This window comes from Pelobates fuscus, chromosome 8 (assembly GCF_036172605.1).
Source record: "Pelobates fuscus isolate aPelFus1 chromosome 8, aPelFus1.pri, whole genome shotgun sequence".
Lineage (NCBI taxonomy): Eukaryota > Metazoa > Chordata > Amphibia > Anura > Pelobatidae > Pelobates > Pelobates fuscus.
The window spans coordinates 102,116,596-102,131,438 of NC_086324.1; the positions used below are offsets into that span (position 1 = coordinate 102,116,596).

Below are 14,843 nucleotides of genomic sequence, written 5' to 3' on the forward strand. Positions count from 1 at the left end.
CTTAGTGCTGCAATGTTAAACATTGCAGTTCCAGAGAACTGCAGTGTTTATATTGCATCTCTAAGCCTGCCCTCAGTGGCTGTCTAACAGCCACTAGAGGGCTTCTGGAATCTAAACTAACTTTTGGTCCGTTATCTGACGCTGGACGTCCTAACAGACCTCCAGCGTCAGTGGGCTATTGCCGTGCATGCAGTCTCCCCCGCCGGCTGACGTCTGCATGTCAAGAGCCTGGCCCAGTGCCGAGGGATATTGGCACTGGATTCAGGTAAGTGGCTGAAGGGCTTTAACTTCTTTAGCCCCGCAGGAGGGGGCACTACAGGAGCCTATAGTGCCAAGAAAACAGGTTTTCCTGGCACTATAGGATCCCTTTAAAACAGGCACATTATACAGCTGCCCATAATACCCTTCTAATCAGGAATCAGGCAGATTTTTGTTACATATAACAGAGAGAACAAGTAAAACAATAAAACACAACTGAACAGGTATTCAAGTGAATGCTATGTACATAAATTTGGCTTCTGTTTATATATATATATATATATATATATATATATATATATATATATATATATATATATATATATATATATATAATAAGAACCATTATTCTAAATTTACCAATAGAGAAAAGCCTTCAGGAATCAGACCACACAATAACGTGGTCCCCAGCTGGCAGTTCCAGTATCAACATCTCTCACTTTTAATGGTTGGTATTTCATGCACCACTAGTTAGAAGGATTTCAGCAACCCCCACCCTCCCCCTGAACTTTTAATGCATATCTAAGCAGAAAGCCTGTTTATCAGCATAATTTTCGCTCTCCAGAAAGAAATCTGGTATGCTTGCCATATTAAAAAATAAATAAAAGTAAAATATGTAACTACGTATTGCTATATCAGAAGTAAATTTTAAAATTGAAAATATGGTTTATAAAATGTATATAAAAACACTATTTTAAAGTGGCATGGTCACGTCAGCTTTTTTTTCATAAAGATAAGCTCTCCTTTTGAAATTCCAACACAATTAAAAGATATAAATCAGAAATTGTAGGGAAAACACGTGTCGCATAATGCAAAGCATATGCAGGCGGCATCTCATCACAGAGTTCTGGGGGGTCTTGGGGGAACTACCTTAGCCGCATATATTTACAGGTCCAAAAACCTTTGGGGAAAAAAAAAAAAGCTAGGCAGGTATGCTTAGTAGCCCATTCCAACCATAAGCTAAAATGTATAATGTAAAACAGACCCACATCAAGCAATGCTAAAATATGGGTGACTTGGTTCCATCGCTTTGGGTAGTGAGGAAAGCACAGTTATTTAGATGTAGTATAACGGAATATTTCAGTATGTAAGAACATATTACTGATAGGCAGTCAATTCACATGATGAGCATTAAAAGTAACACAATTCCTGTATAAAATTGTATTAGTTGTCACTCAAGTTTTTACTCTTGCAAAGCTCATGTTGTAAAACAGATTTTCATTAGATTAATATAATGGAGGTATTTGTATTATCTACACCGCAATATTCTGTTTGATATATTGATTAAACAAATTAATTCCTTTTAGCTCATTTTCAGTTAGATAACGGTCACGCAATTCAGATCAGTTTCCAGTTTCTTGCAGTAAGTATTTAGAGACGTTTGAAGAAAAAAAGTGTAGTAGAGTAAGTTACAGATTTTCTCTAAAGAATTGGAACAATTTATTTAATAATAATGAAAACAAAAAAAATACACAAAAAATGTCCAACTATTCTTCCCATGGATGCAATACATCCTTAATATCCTTGAAGTCCATTATACACCTTCTGTACAGATCCTTGCTTCAGCAACTGTTTTATATCTAATAAAAACAAAAAGAGAATGACGCAATGTGTTAAAACACAAATAACATTCTTATAAAGTGGAAAAAAGCTATGAAACTTGTCATTTAATAATGAATCATACAGCATATTAATTGCAGCAGCAGAAATTATTTGTATCGGAAGTATTTATTTTGACTCAAATAACTAGATAACTATCCTTGTTCCATATACTTAAGACAATCTGATGTATGTGTACATACAAAAATCAGAATAATTCTATTTCCATAGTAAAAGCCTCTTTGTTCAGTGATACAATGCTGGCTTATATCTTGAAGACAGAAGCTCAACAATTGTGACATTTTCACTCTGTTTATCAAACATTAAGACAGAGCACAACAGCAGCGAAGCCCCTTGTTTGCTATATTGTCAATATGTAATTAATACTTCGGAGTTAGCAATGCCAGTCTTTGTAAAAGATTGGTGGGCTGACAATGGTGACTGGCTCAGCCCTTGATGGTCACATAAATATGGACAAATTAATATCACTAATGGAGAAGTATTACTTCTGCATTAGCAATATGGCAAGTCAACTGATGCCAGGGAACACTTTGATTATGTTAAACTTCTGGAAAACTGTTTCACGCAGAAAAAGGGATTGATGCCGGTAGCACTATAACCACTACAAAGAGCTTTAGTGATTATGGCACTGAGACTGCTTCTGTCATCTTACATGCCTCAATTTCAAGCCTTACCGTACTAGTCAAGCCGAAAATACATAGGGGCTGCTACAGTTACAATACGCTGCTCCTGTCACAGCACCGAAGACCTTAAGAGATAGTGAGGTTCCATGGCAGACTTGTCAGGACTGAAGTTGCACTCATCAATGGTAAGTGGGCAAGTAAAGGTTTTGAACTCTGCTATGGTTACTGTACTAGTACCAACTAGATTTCACAGAGAGGTTACTTTGCTGCCCAATCAATATGCCGGAAAGTATGTGCAAATATAGTGCCAAAATATGTTATATGAAATGTCCTGCACAGTAAATAATCAGAACATTGGATGTGTTGACAGCTACAGAAAGAACTGACATGGACAGTGGTTTTGCAATTATATTCATAAAGTTTTAAATAAATGTGTTTGGCACAATTTAAAACCGTACAAATATAAATGGCTATTTTCCACACTAACACTGAAATTCACTTACAAACTAAATAGGTATCATTGCTTCATAAAATCACTTTCCCTTATACTGACTACACAGTTCCTATAATATGGTTACAAATTGAACTGTGTTCTATAGGAGGAAGTTACAACATCTGGAAACTGGGACATTGTACGCGCCATAACCACTTTAACTCATTGGCAAACTGTTATCTTACAGTTTAACAGGTATGAGGTGTCCCTCGATACTCACAACTCAACCCACAATGACTGCTTTGTAAAGTCATGTATTGTAGGTTTCCATTAGAATAGACCCTCAACTCATCCTGTATTTGTTTGTCAAACTTTGTATTGTACCTTTTTCTTTTTACTTGTATCAATTGTACCCATGGACAGCCCTGTGGAATGTGTTGCTGCTTTTCTGAATAAATAATAATAGTTATAATAAAAGAAAATAAATTTCATCATTGTTTGTGTTTTTTTTTTTTTTTGCTAGGATGGTGGTTGGAGAAAATATTGCCATATATAATTTTATACCTTTCTTCTCTTCTTCAGTTAACTGTTCTTTAGGAAAATCCACATCAAACGTAATAATTAGTGAGCCCTTGATGTTGTTATTGTCAAAGTTGGGGAGTCCTTCTCCTTTCTTCCAAAGTTTTGCTCCAGGCTTAGTGATCTTATCTCGCATTACGTGAACCTGTATGTAAAATAACATTTACGAGAGTCATATAAACAAAATGGTTTAGCCATTATTTTGAACGTGCATTTAACACAGAAGAACATTCACTAAGCTCTTAATAATCATCTTCATAAAAGTTCAATTTAACCACAAAGGCCAAACTGGACAATCAGCTCCTTCATTAAATGCAAACTGGTTGACAATCCAGCTGTTGCTGCTGGAATCACATTTAATTTGGATCTATAAAAATATACCTGATTGGTATGGTAGCTGTAGCAATTAATGTATTTTTTTTTTATTTAACATCTTAACTATTAAGAAATTAACTAAATTGTATCTTATGTTGAAAATAATATTCCTATAAAGAGGGCTAAGCAAACATTTGCACTGTGAGATGAATTGAAGGATGAGACTGTTTTGGTATACTTATGTGTTTTCAACTACATTTTTCCATTAAAAAAAATATAACAAAATACCCTTGATCTCTGCCAATATACAAAATATCTGTCTAGAAGATCATATCTTATAGCAGAATATACTCTAATTGAGTGACAATATATATGTACATGAAAAAATTATCGTCACACAGCACCAAAAAAAAAAAATTAAAAAACTGAATGAAACAGACTTAAATGCAAATAAAAGTCCAGTGATAAGTCTGTATTGTTGGTTAAATCCAGGTGATCTCCCTGGATGCTTTTATGCCATGATATAACTCCAATTCAAGAAAAATAAATGACAGAAAAAACAAAAATTAGTTAATAGATCCTATATTTGTAGTATACAGTGCTAAAAAAAAAAAATTAATTAGAGTCATAGCTCATAAGACATAAAAACTAACAGATAAAAACTAAACAAGCTTTCTTTTGTCTGTGTAATCTCTGAAACAGAGAGAGCATGAGAAGTGCCGACCTTAAATGTATTACTCGGCGTCCCGAGTCAGTAGAGTGGAGATATACTGGTTACAGTCGTAGGGGCATGGACTCCGTGCTGGCTCTGAGTGATTAACATGCAGTCCTATCCAAACACGTTTCACCGTTACCGCGGCTTTTTCAATGGATGCAGACTGCTTTTTCCTCTCTTCTTATATAGCAGCATAAGCATTCAGTTTGCAACAATGTTAAACTGAATGATTAGGCTGCAAATGCCCTTCATAGAGAAGCACTGGAATTAATGCTTCTTTATGAGAAGTGAATTGGACTGAGGGAGCAAGGTGACTGCCACACATGTACTGTAGGTATTACTGATGCTACTGTCTTCCCCGAGTTACATCTCTTTTTTTACCTTGTGACCATCCAGATGAGTAATATGCATTTCAAACCCAGTAAGGGCTTCCACTAGAGATATGGTTACATTTGTGTAAAGGTCATCTCCTCTTCTCTCAAATATTGGGTGCCTGTGCAAATACAAAACATATTTTAATTGAGGTCAGTGTTATTTGTTGCTTTTTCTTTTTTTTTTTTACTGATTCTTATTGAAATATTTTATTTATATATAGATAGATGTAGATATTGTTTTTAATAAATTAACCTTTGAGTTAAAATTGCATAAACTTCTTCCTCTGCAGAAAGTAAAAACAAACAAACATGTCTGGTTGTAACCTGGAGCAGAAGCCAAACACAAATAGGTTGTGTGCTTCCATTAACTCAATGTATGAGAACAGAAAAAAAAAATTCCATCTCCACATCCATCTTAATCGAGATAGATATAAAAGTAATCTATTTTTTTAACAACCAAATGCAGATAACCAATAAGAATTAATGCATTTTTTTCAGATTACACTCAGAATTAAAAAAGGGATCAAACTAATAAAAATGAGACATTCATTCATAATCCCTTTAAGAAGTCTTAGGTGGAACAAAACATTTAGACCATGTGGCCCTCTTGTATCCTAAAATTGGTAAAAGGAGATGTACAAGTCAAGTCCCCGTAGATAGAAATAAGCAAAAAGGTTAGATTTAAAATGTAACATAAAACATTAGCAAATGCACTTCAAAACTTACAGGGTTATTCACTACACTGTAAATTAAGAATAACCTACTTGAGAACTTTGATTTTAAAACGTAGGTCTCCTGGTTCTCCATCAATATGAGGTTCACCTAATAGAAAAAGAAAAAGAATTGTGAAGTACAAGACAAAGCAAAACGTAACAAGTTCATATTTTATATTTAGATATTACACGCACAAAATATCCTTACCTTCCCCAATGAATGGGTATTCCATTCCATCTCGAACACCAGGCTCAATTTCTACTTCTAAAGTTCGTTGCTCGTTAACAAGTCTGCAGTAAAATGCATATGTATTAATATCATATAAACAAAAAACAATTAGAGTTATCGAATTGTTCAAGAAATTCTAAAGTGGTAAGTGGCATCCTACGATAATAGAACAACACTGAAAAAATAATGAAACAGATCAGATAATCTGCTGCTGTAACATAAAAACTATACTCAGTGGTGATATATACTATTTAGTCACTTTACCTTTTGAATTTGGCTGTTTATTCTAGTTGTTACATCTGCACAGTTAAACAAACAAAACAAAAAAAAACACCAAATGCTCAAATGAACTATACCGGATTTAAAATCAAGCACATTAGAAAAAGGTAGTGTTAAAACCTTCTTAAAGATGTCCATAGATAGAGGATACAGAACGATGTTCTGGAGACACAAGAGATCAAATGGTGAATGGTTTATGAAGATCTCTAGAACCTGACATTAGTTTCCCCTTATAAGAGTGACATGGTCAGGTTAGATTAATGACAGTGAGGAATTGCAAATTCTGCAATATCAAGTCAGCTGGAGACTATGTGACCTCTGGAAACCCCCCAGATTTAAACCCAAGTTTTACCTCCAACTTCTCCCATATGGTTTTACAGAAAACTGGGTGTCACCCATAGCCAAATCTATGTAGGTCCTTGTTGTTCTTCACTCAGACTGCTTTAATGTGAAAACCATCCATAAAACTAAATCGATTTAGCATAAACAACACCTTAATGTCAAACTGTCACTAGTGAAGCTTAATTTGCAATAGAAGAGTGGATATACATCTTGTAGGAGGCCAACAAACCAGCTTAGATTTTTTTAGAGGAGTTGAGCCAGAATCTCATGGTTGGGCTACCATCTGTAAGGTTGTGTGGCCCATCTAGCCTGGTCATAAATTCGGCAATATCCTGTTAACAAGTCTGGAACATGCAGAGGCTTACATTTCTGCCCCATTTCTTACACTGAGTGATAAGAGCAAAATAAAACCCCCTAAAAACATCAATTCCAATATCTTTTCCCAAGTTGTCGGACACAAGAATTAGGCAAAAGCAAACAAACTTGACGTAAGATATGGTGAATATGCTGAAAAGAACATTAAAGAAAGGTGAGGCATGCTTACTAAAAACATACTGTATGTGTGTAATGACATTTGCAGTCAAAGTAAGATAGCATTTGCATACTACTGGTGATTAAAACCTTTTATGATATGAGGGAAGATAAAGGGCAAGGAAATACTTTGTAGTGCCATTTAAAGAAAATCAAATATGTGGGTGATACATGTGCAATTTTAGAGTTTAAAAGCTTTTACAGAGGATGTTAATTTAAAAACCAAAAAAAAAAACCACGCAGGTATCAAAAGGTCAAGATCCACAGATTTGTTTTAAAAAATAGCTCTAAGCATATTACACACTGTTAGACAAAAACACTTTAAGCATTATAACCACTACAGCTTATTTCAGTTATTATAATATGATGCAAGGAATCTGCATGTGCAATGTCACAATTTTTTTGTCATACTGTTTCAAGAGGAAAAAAAAAAAAGAAAGGAAAGAAAGAAAAACAATATAAAAAGTACCCGGTCACACACAGGCTCTATCTCAAATTGCAGAATTTATTTAAGTTGAACAGGCAATGTTTTGGCTCAATAACAGTTCAACTTTAATAATGTATGCAATTTGGGATAGAGATTGCGTGTCCCAGGATACTTTTATTTTTGTCTACAATTTATGAGGAAGTGTGACACCATATCGCTGATTCACTGAATCGATTGGTGAATGCCGTTCCTTTCCAAAATATTTTGAAACTACGGTTTCAAGAGGCATGACTTAAAAAAGGCATGACTAAAAAAAAAAAAACACCACGGCAATAATATGCTGTGAGCAGTGTGTGCTTGAGGGGAGGCTAAGAATACTGCTCGTAACAAGTAAACGACAAGGAGCATGGAGCTACACAACAACACGCTTCATCTGCTCACATCCAAAAGGGCAGGCATTTTGGTAGCAGAAAAAATAAAATGAAAAAAATGTTTCAAATATTTTCCATTTTTTTTTTTTTTTAAAGGAACACTATAATACCAGGAAAACAAACTTGTTTTCCTGGCACTATAGGGTTATTAGGTCCCCTCTTCCACTGGGCTGAAGGGGGTTAAAACCCCTTCAGCCACTAAGCTCCCTCTGCGCTGGTAACCTCTCCTCCCCCTACTGACGTCAGCTCCGAATGCGCATGCATGGCCAGAGCCACACGCGCATTCAAACCACCCATAGGAAAGCATTACTTAATGCGTTCCTATGGAAGTCCAGTGCGAGTTCAATGCGATTTTAGCATTGAGGACCGCAGAAGCGGCCTCTAGTGGCTGTCAGGGAGACCGCCACTAGAGGCGGGATTAACCCTCAATGTAAACATAGCAGTTTCTACGAAACTGCTATGTTTTCAGCTGCAGGGTTAATCCTAGGTGGACCTGGCACCCAGACCCCTTCATTGGGCTGAAGTGGTCTGGGTGCCTATAGTGGTCCTTTAAGAGGACTTATCTTTTTGTGTCGCTTTCTACTTTAAGTCACATGCTTTCCAAATTAAAGTCTGCTTTACATGGTATGGACAATGCATCTGAATGCAAGATTATACTTAGACTAGCAAAAAAAAAAAAAAAAAAGCAAACACTTACTTGACATTGGGACATTCATCACAGACAACTTCTTGTGTCATCTGAAAGCGGCCAGGTCCCAGCTGAGTGGTCCTCATTTCTTGGCGACAATTACATTTACGTTTTCCTGGTGCCTGTCTAGCTACTGGCTTGTTTCTTTCAACCTATTAATACAAATTGCATATATATATATATTTACAAAAACAATCATTATCTGATTTACATTCAAGCAAAAATAAATCAGTTGATCTCAACAATTGACACAGGTTACTAATGCAAAGATACTTTTGCAATAAAAAAAGTTAAACAGTTTTATCACAGCAAGAAAGTACCAGAGAAAGGGTCTATTACTTTGGTGGATATTTATTAAAGTTTAGAAAACACATTTACATCCTATTTTTTGTGAATTTGGGGCACATCTGTAGGATTTTCTCATCTGCTGCTTCTTTTCCCAGCTTTGTTTACGGTGCTCTGTTTCACTTCTCTTTTCCATCTCTTTAAATTTAGTAGTAGCTTAGTATGTACCGCAATGATTACAGCCACTAGAGGCGTTTCTCACAGCTAACCTTGATTTGACTACACATGCTCTTTTTGTCCCCAGTGCCCCTCAATTTTGAGCACAGGAATGGATGACAAGTGTTGGCGTGATGTTGCAGGAGACAGTTCGAGAAAATGGATCTAGGCGCTAAGAAATAAAACACTATAGTGTACATACAGGTTTGTATTCCTAATGCTATAGTGTTTCTTTAATGTTTGTCGACCAAAAATATAAGTGTAGAACGTTAACATCTTTTAAAAGTTGCAACTGGGTAGAAACAGTTAGTTTTCAATTTGCAACCGCATAATGCAATTTGTAGGGTACAATATTGAATTTCCAAAATAAATGCTATTGATTACTTTCAAAAACATTTTCTCAAAATTTAGCACGTGTTTCACATGCTTATAATCCGTATGACAGATTAAAGGGTTACTCCAAGCATCACAACCACTTCAGTGTTATCAACTAGTCATGGAGCAAAGAGCATGTATGGGCAGTGTTTCAATATGAAATACTGTACGTACGCACCTCCAGCAGCATCTTTAACCAGCCTGGAATGAGCATTCGGCTCTGGCAAATGTAAATTCTGTGCACAGACTGTCAGTCAATAAAATAGCAGCAGGATTGCCACTCCAGGCTGTAGTGTTTATAATCTAATTAATATGATACACAGTTAAGGGTGAATGGTAACAATGGATGCTCTAAACACCTGAGTGGAATCCCCACACACCACTCCAAATAAAATCATACATACTACAGGTGGAGCATCTGTAGCTTATCTTTGTAGAGAAATAAGAGTGTGAGATAGTGCAATAGTCTGTACAATATAACATGTATTTATAGTATTACTCACAAACATGGAGCCAAATTCACACATATGGCTCTCGTGGAAAGCGCAGTGGGACTCTTACAGGATGTCCCCGTCCTCTCTTGGTCTGTCCCCTATTGTGGTTAGCAGATGTTCTGAGTAGAAATAGGCGTTGATACTTCTTGTCAATGAAGATCCTTTATTAGGTATAAGTTATAAAACAAAATATAAAATGCAATAAAAAAAAGTATAGTTATGAGAGTCCAATGGGTCTCTTGCTTATGCCTAAAAAGTTCTCTGGTAGTCCAAAAGTCGTTTCGCCCTATAGTGGGGGCTTCCTCAGTCAGTGTGGTATCCAGAGTCTCCCTCGCATCTTTTTAAAGCCCGCCGGGTGGTCCCTTTAGTTTGAAACGCATTGTGCGTTCCACTCAATGCGTACTTCCTGATCGCACCTCCTGCGTCATTGGAGCGCATGGCTTGTGTTGCTGCATTCCACTGCCGTATTGCGCATGTGTGGGACTGTGTCCATCTCGTCCGTAACTAACAGAATGTAAATGTCTTACGGAATACTTACTGCGTTCTATCGAGCACTTGCTTCTCTCAAATATGATGTAGTGATGAATATCAGATGTAAGGACAACATAATAGCAAAATCTAAAATGCAATAAAAAGCTATCGTTATGAGAGTCCAATGGGTCTATGGCTTATGCCTGAAAAGTCCTTTGGTGGTCCAAAACGTGTTTTGCTCTATGGTGGGGGCTTCCTCAGTCGGTGTGGTATCCAGAGTCTCCCTCGCGTCTTTTTAAAGTCCGCCGGCAACGCTCTTCCGGGTGGTCCTTCCGTTTGGAACGCATATAGAGAATACTAAAGTACTAGAGTACATCCAAGTAATTAAGGGTTCTAATGAATAAAACAATTCTACATAACTGTCATTATGTTACTTCAACTTGAAAAGCAATAACAAATGAAAATGAAAAAAATGATAGCCAAAGAGAGCAAAACCAACCCCAAAGCATACTTTAAGTACATAAATTCTAAAAATATAATAAAAAAAATAAAAAATTAAAGTGTAGGTACACTAAAAACTGGAATGGGGGTGTTCGTTAATGAATACCAGGAAAAGGCAGTAATTTTAAATGACCATTTCTCCTTCGTATATATGAAGGAAGAACCCATGGCATTAGATGTGCAAATGATTGCTGCTAAAAACATGCAGAAAAATTTGAATTGGTTAACTCAAGACAAGGTGCTGCAGCAACTAAAGAAAGTTAATATAAACAAAGCTCCAGGGCCTGACGGTATCCATCCACGAGTACTTAAGGAACTATGTGTAGAAATAAGTGAACATCTGTTTTTAATCTTTCAAGATTCTTTTCTTTCAGGAAGTGTTCCGGAGGATTGGAGGAAGGCAGATGTGGTTCATATATTCAAAAAGGGTTCAAAATCCTTGCCTGGAAATTATAGACCTGTGAGCTTAACTTCTGTAACTGGGAAAATATTTGAATGGCTATTAAAGGACCACTCTAGTGCCAGGAAAACATACTCGTTTTCCTGGCACTAGAGTGCCCTGAGGGTGCCCCCACCACCCTCAGGGACCCCCTCCCGCTCGGCTCTGGAAAGGGGTAAGGGGTTAAAACTTACCTTTTTCCAGCGGTGGGCGGAGAGCTCTTCTCCTCCGATCCTCCTCTTCTCCTCCCCGTCGGCTGAATGCGCACGCGCGGCAAGAGCTGCGCGCGCATTCAGCCGGTCACATAGGAAAACATTCATAATGCTTTCCTATGGACGCTTGCGTGCTCTCACTGTGAAAATCACAGTGAGAATCACGCAAGCGCCTCTAGCGGCTGTCAATGAGACAGCCACTAGAGGATTAGGGGGAAGGCTTAACCCATTCACAAACATAGCAGTTTCTCTGAAACTGCTATGTTTATGAAAAAATGGGTTAACCCTAGAAGGACCTGGCACCCAGACCACTTCATTAAGCTGAAGTGGTCTGGGTGCCTAGAGTGGTCCTTTAAGGGCAATTAATATTCAAGAATTCCTTGAGAAGAACATGGTTATCAGCAAAAAGCTAAAATGTTTTACTTACCTTAAATTTATTTTTCCTGAAGATTAGAGACAGTGCTTTACAACAGGGATTTCTAATCTGGAGGGGAAAAAACAGGCAGGCAACCCCAAAAATGTTTTTAAATACCTCCCTCAATTATATTTTGCACTATAAAGTGTCACTTACCCCAAACAATCCCAGAATACAAAAAGCCATGTAACTGCAAAATTTTATTAGAACATAGGGGGGAGTGAGCACTGCCTCTAATCTTCAGGAAATATAAATTTGAGGTAAGTAAAAATTTTAGCTTTTACCTTCAGATTAGAGGCAGTGCTTTACAACAAGGATAATCAAAGCAATCCCCTAAGGGCGGGACTCATTTCACAACTGCTTGTAACACCTTGCGCCCAAAAGTTGCATCTTCCGAGGCCAGTATGTCTAATTTGTATGTTTAGCAAACGTATGAAGAGATGACAACATGGCTGCAGAACAAAGGCGTAGCAGAAGCCCACAGGGCCCAAGATGTGGGTGCAGAAACGTTAGATGTGGTATAAGCCAAACAAATGCAATCTTTCAACCATCTGGCCAGAGAGCCTTTTGAAGCCATCAAACCTCTTCTAGGACCATGAAACAAGAAAAAAAGACTGTTAGATTTCCTAAATGACTTTATACTTTCCAGGTACTGCAGCAGAGATCTCTTAACGTCCAGGCAGTGTAATTTGACTTCTAAGGCATTAGAAGGCTGTTTGCAAAAAGTAGGTAAAATTATTTCTTGATTGATGGTGGAGGAAGAACAAACCTTGGGAATAAAAGATGGATCCAGCTTTAACACCACTTTGTCCTGATGACAAACTAAAAAAGGAAATTTTGAATTCAGAGCTTGAAGTTCTCCCAATCTTTTAGCCGAGGTAATAGCCACCAAAAACAAAGTCTTGAACGATAAAACCTTCAGAGAAGACTTTTCTAGAGGTTCAAACGGAGGTTCGCAGAGAGCTGATAAAACCAAATTAAGATCCCACGGAGGAAAAGTTTCCCTGATGTTAGGAACCAATCGAGACAGCGCTTTGAAAAATCTGGTGATTAGAATATTCAAAGCCAAACATCTGAACGAAAAGAAACTTATAGCCGAAATTTGGACCTTGAGCGTGGCTGGTTTTAATCCTTTCGCAAAGCCCATCTGCAGGAAACTAAGGATGTTTGGAATGGAAGCTGTTACTGGATTTTCTTTGACCTTAATACACCAACAACAAAACTTCTTCCATATTCTGGAATAAATCTTGGAAGCAGAATATTTTTTAGCAGCCATTAAAATCTTAACTTCAGGAGACAAACCCCTTCTCTTTAATATCTGGTATTAAGAAACCAGGTCGTCAATTTGAAGTCAGAAGTGGTACCATGGAGTGTTCCAGTATATCTACTAACAGGTGAAATTTCCAAAAGGTTGAACCGGGTATATTTAGGAGAACCGACTTCTTCTCGGCCACCAAGGGAGAATTATGATCCTTTTCAACCGTACCATCCTGATCTTCTGTAGAATCCTGAGAATGAGCGAAATAGGAGGAAACACAAAGGCTAGACTGAACTTCCCTGGAATAGAAAGGGATTCTATGGCCTCTGGACTGTCTTTGAGATCTAGAATGGGTCTGTAAGAACAGTCTGGCTTTGGAACCAAAAAGAGCCTTGAAAACGTGCCCAGGAATCTTTCTTTTAGATGCACCCTTTCTAGAACATACTTTTGAAGAAGCTATGACACTTCTCCCATCAGAGCATTTTCTGTCGCAGTCCAGTGGACTGAAGATCATAACATTTTTATTTTTGGGATCTCTGATAGATCCAGATAGTAACCATTCCTTATCACTGAAAGAGTCCAGCGATCCAAGGTAGTTTTCTGCCAGCAATCCAGAAAAAGCGAGTCTTCCTCCAACAGGAATGGCATCATAAATTTCTATTCTTTTTGTAAGAGAACTTCTCTTTTCTCCTGTAATCAAATACCTTCCTTTGTTGACCCCTGTAAGAGTCTCTCCGAAAGGAGCCTCTGTAAGCGGGTTGGTCTCTAAAAATCTTTTGTTCCCATGTTGCTTCCTGTTATCTTCAGGTAAAGCCTTCTTACCATCCTTCATTTGCTTCAAAGGATCATTTAGTTTAGAAACAAAAAGTCTGCCTGGTTCAAATGGAATATCACAAAATTTTTGGATGCTGAATCAGCCGACCAGCTTCTCAACCATACTGCTCTTCCTGCCACAGTAGATAAACCCATAGTCTTAGCTGAGATCTTCAGACTTTCTGAAGAGGAATCAACTAGGAAGTCAGATGCCATCTTGATATTTTGTAACAACTTGACTGGATCTTCTTTGGATTCATCCGCATAAATATTTTCTAATTCTTCCAGCTAAAGTTTCTGTGCCTTTGCCACTGAAGTACCTGCAATCAGTGCTTTGGATTGAGATGCTGAGGAGACAAACAAACAGTTTCTTTAAGGAAGAATCAATACGTTTCTCCATGGCATCTTTCAAGCCACTCGAATCCCCTATGGGTAAAGTGGTCTTCTTTCTCAGTGGAGCTATAGGGATGTCTACTGATGGTAAGGGATCTAAGAGGCACTCGGGATCCTCATTGATGGAAAAGAGAGCTTTAACCCCTTAAGGACCAAACTTCTGGAATAAAAGGGAATCATGACAAGTCACACGTGTCATGTGTCCTTAAGGGGTTAAAGTGTTTAGAAATAAAAGTATTCCTTTCTGGGAAATTCCATTCCATTAGAATCAAATCCTTTAACTGTGGATGAAAAGGAAAAATCTTGGATTTCTTTCCTTTGCTCCTGAACTGTTCCTTATCCCCCATCAGACACTGGACTTCCTTTACCAGTTTTCCAATAGATTCCTCTGGAAAGGAAAATTCATATTTTTAC

The 14,843-nt window shown here is 37.4% G+C and overlaps 1 protein-coding gene across 1 annotated transcript in view; it reads right to left on the bottom strand.

Annotated features, from left to right (window-relative positions):
• Window positions 1-904: 904 nt before the first annotated feature.
• DNAJB11 (DnaJ heat shock protein family (Hsp40) member B11) overlaps window positions 905-14,843 on the bottom strand; it is a 31,972-nt gene continuing 18,033 nt past the window's right edge. The window contains exons 5-10 of the mRNA XM_063428820.1: window positions 8,567-8,709; window positions 5,839-5,921; window positions 5,682-5,739; window positions 4,925-5,036; window positions 3,499-3,658; window positions 905-1,838 (exon numbers count right to left, since the gene is read on the bottom strand). Coding sequence (XP_063284890.1) covers window positions 1,774-1,838; window positions 3,499-3,658; window positions 4,925-5,036; window positions 5,682-5,739; window positions 5,839-5,921; window positions 8,567-8,709 — 621 coding nt within the window. The 3' untranslated portion in view covers window positions 905-1,773. The remainder of the gene's footprint in view (window positions 1,839-3,498; window positions 3,659-4,924; window positions 5,037-5,681; window positions 5,740-5,838; window positions 5,922-8,566; window positions 8,710-14,843) is intronic.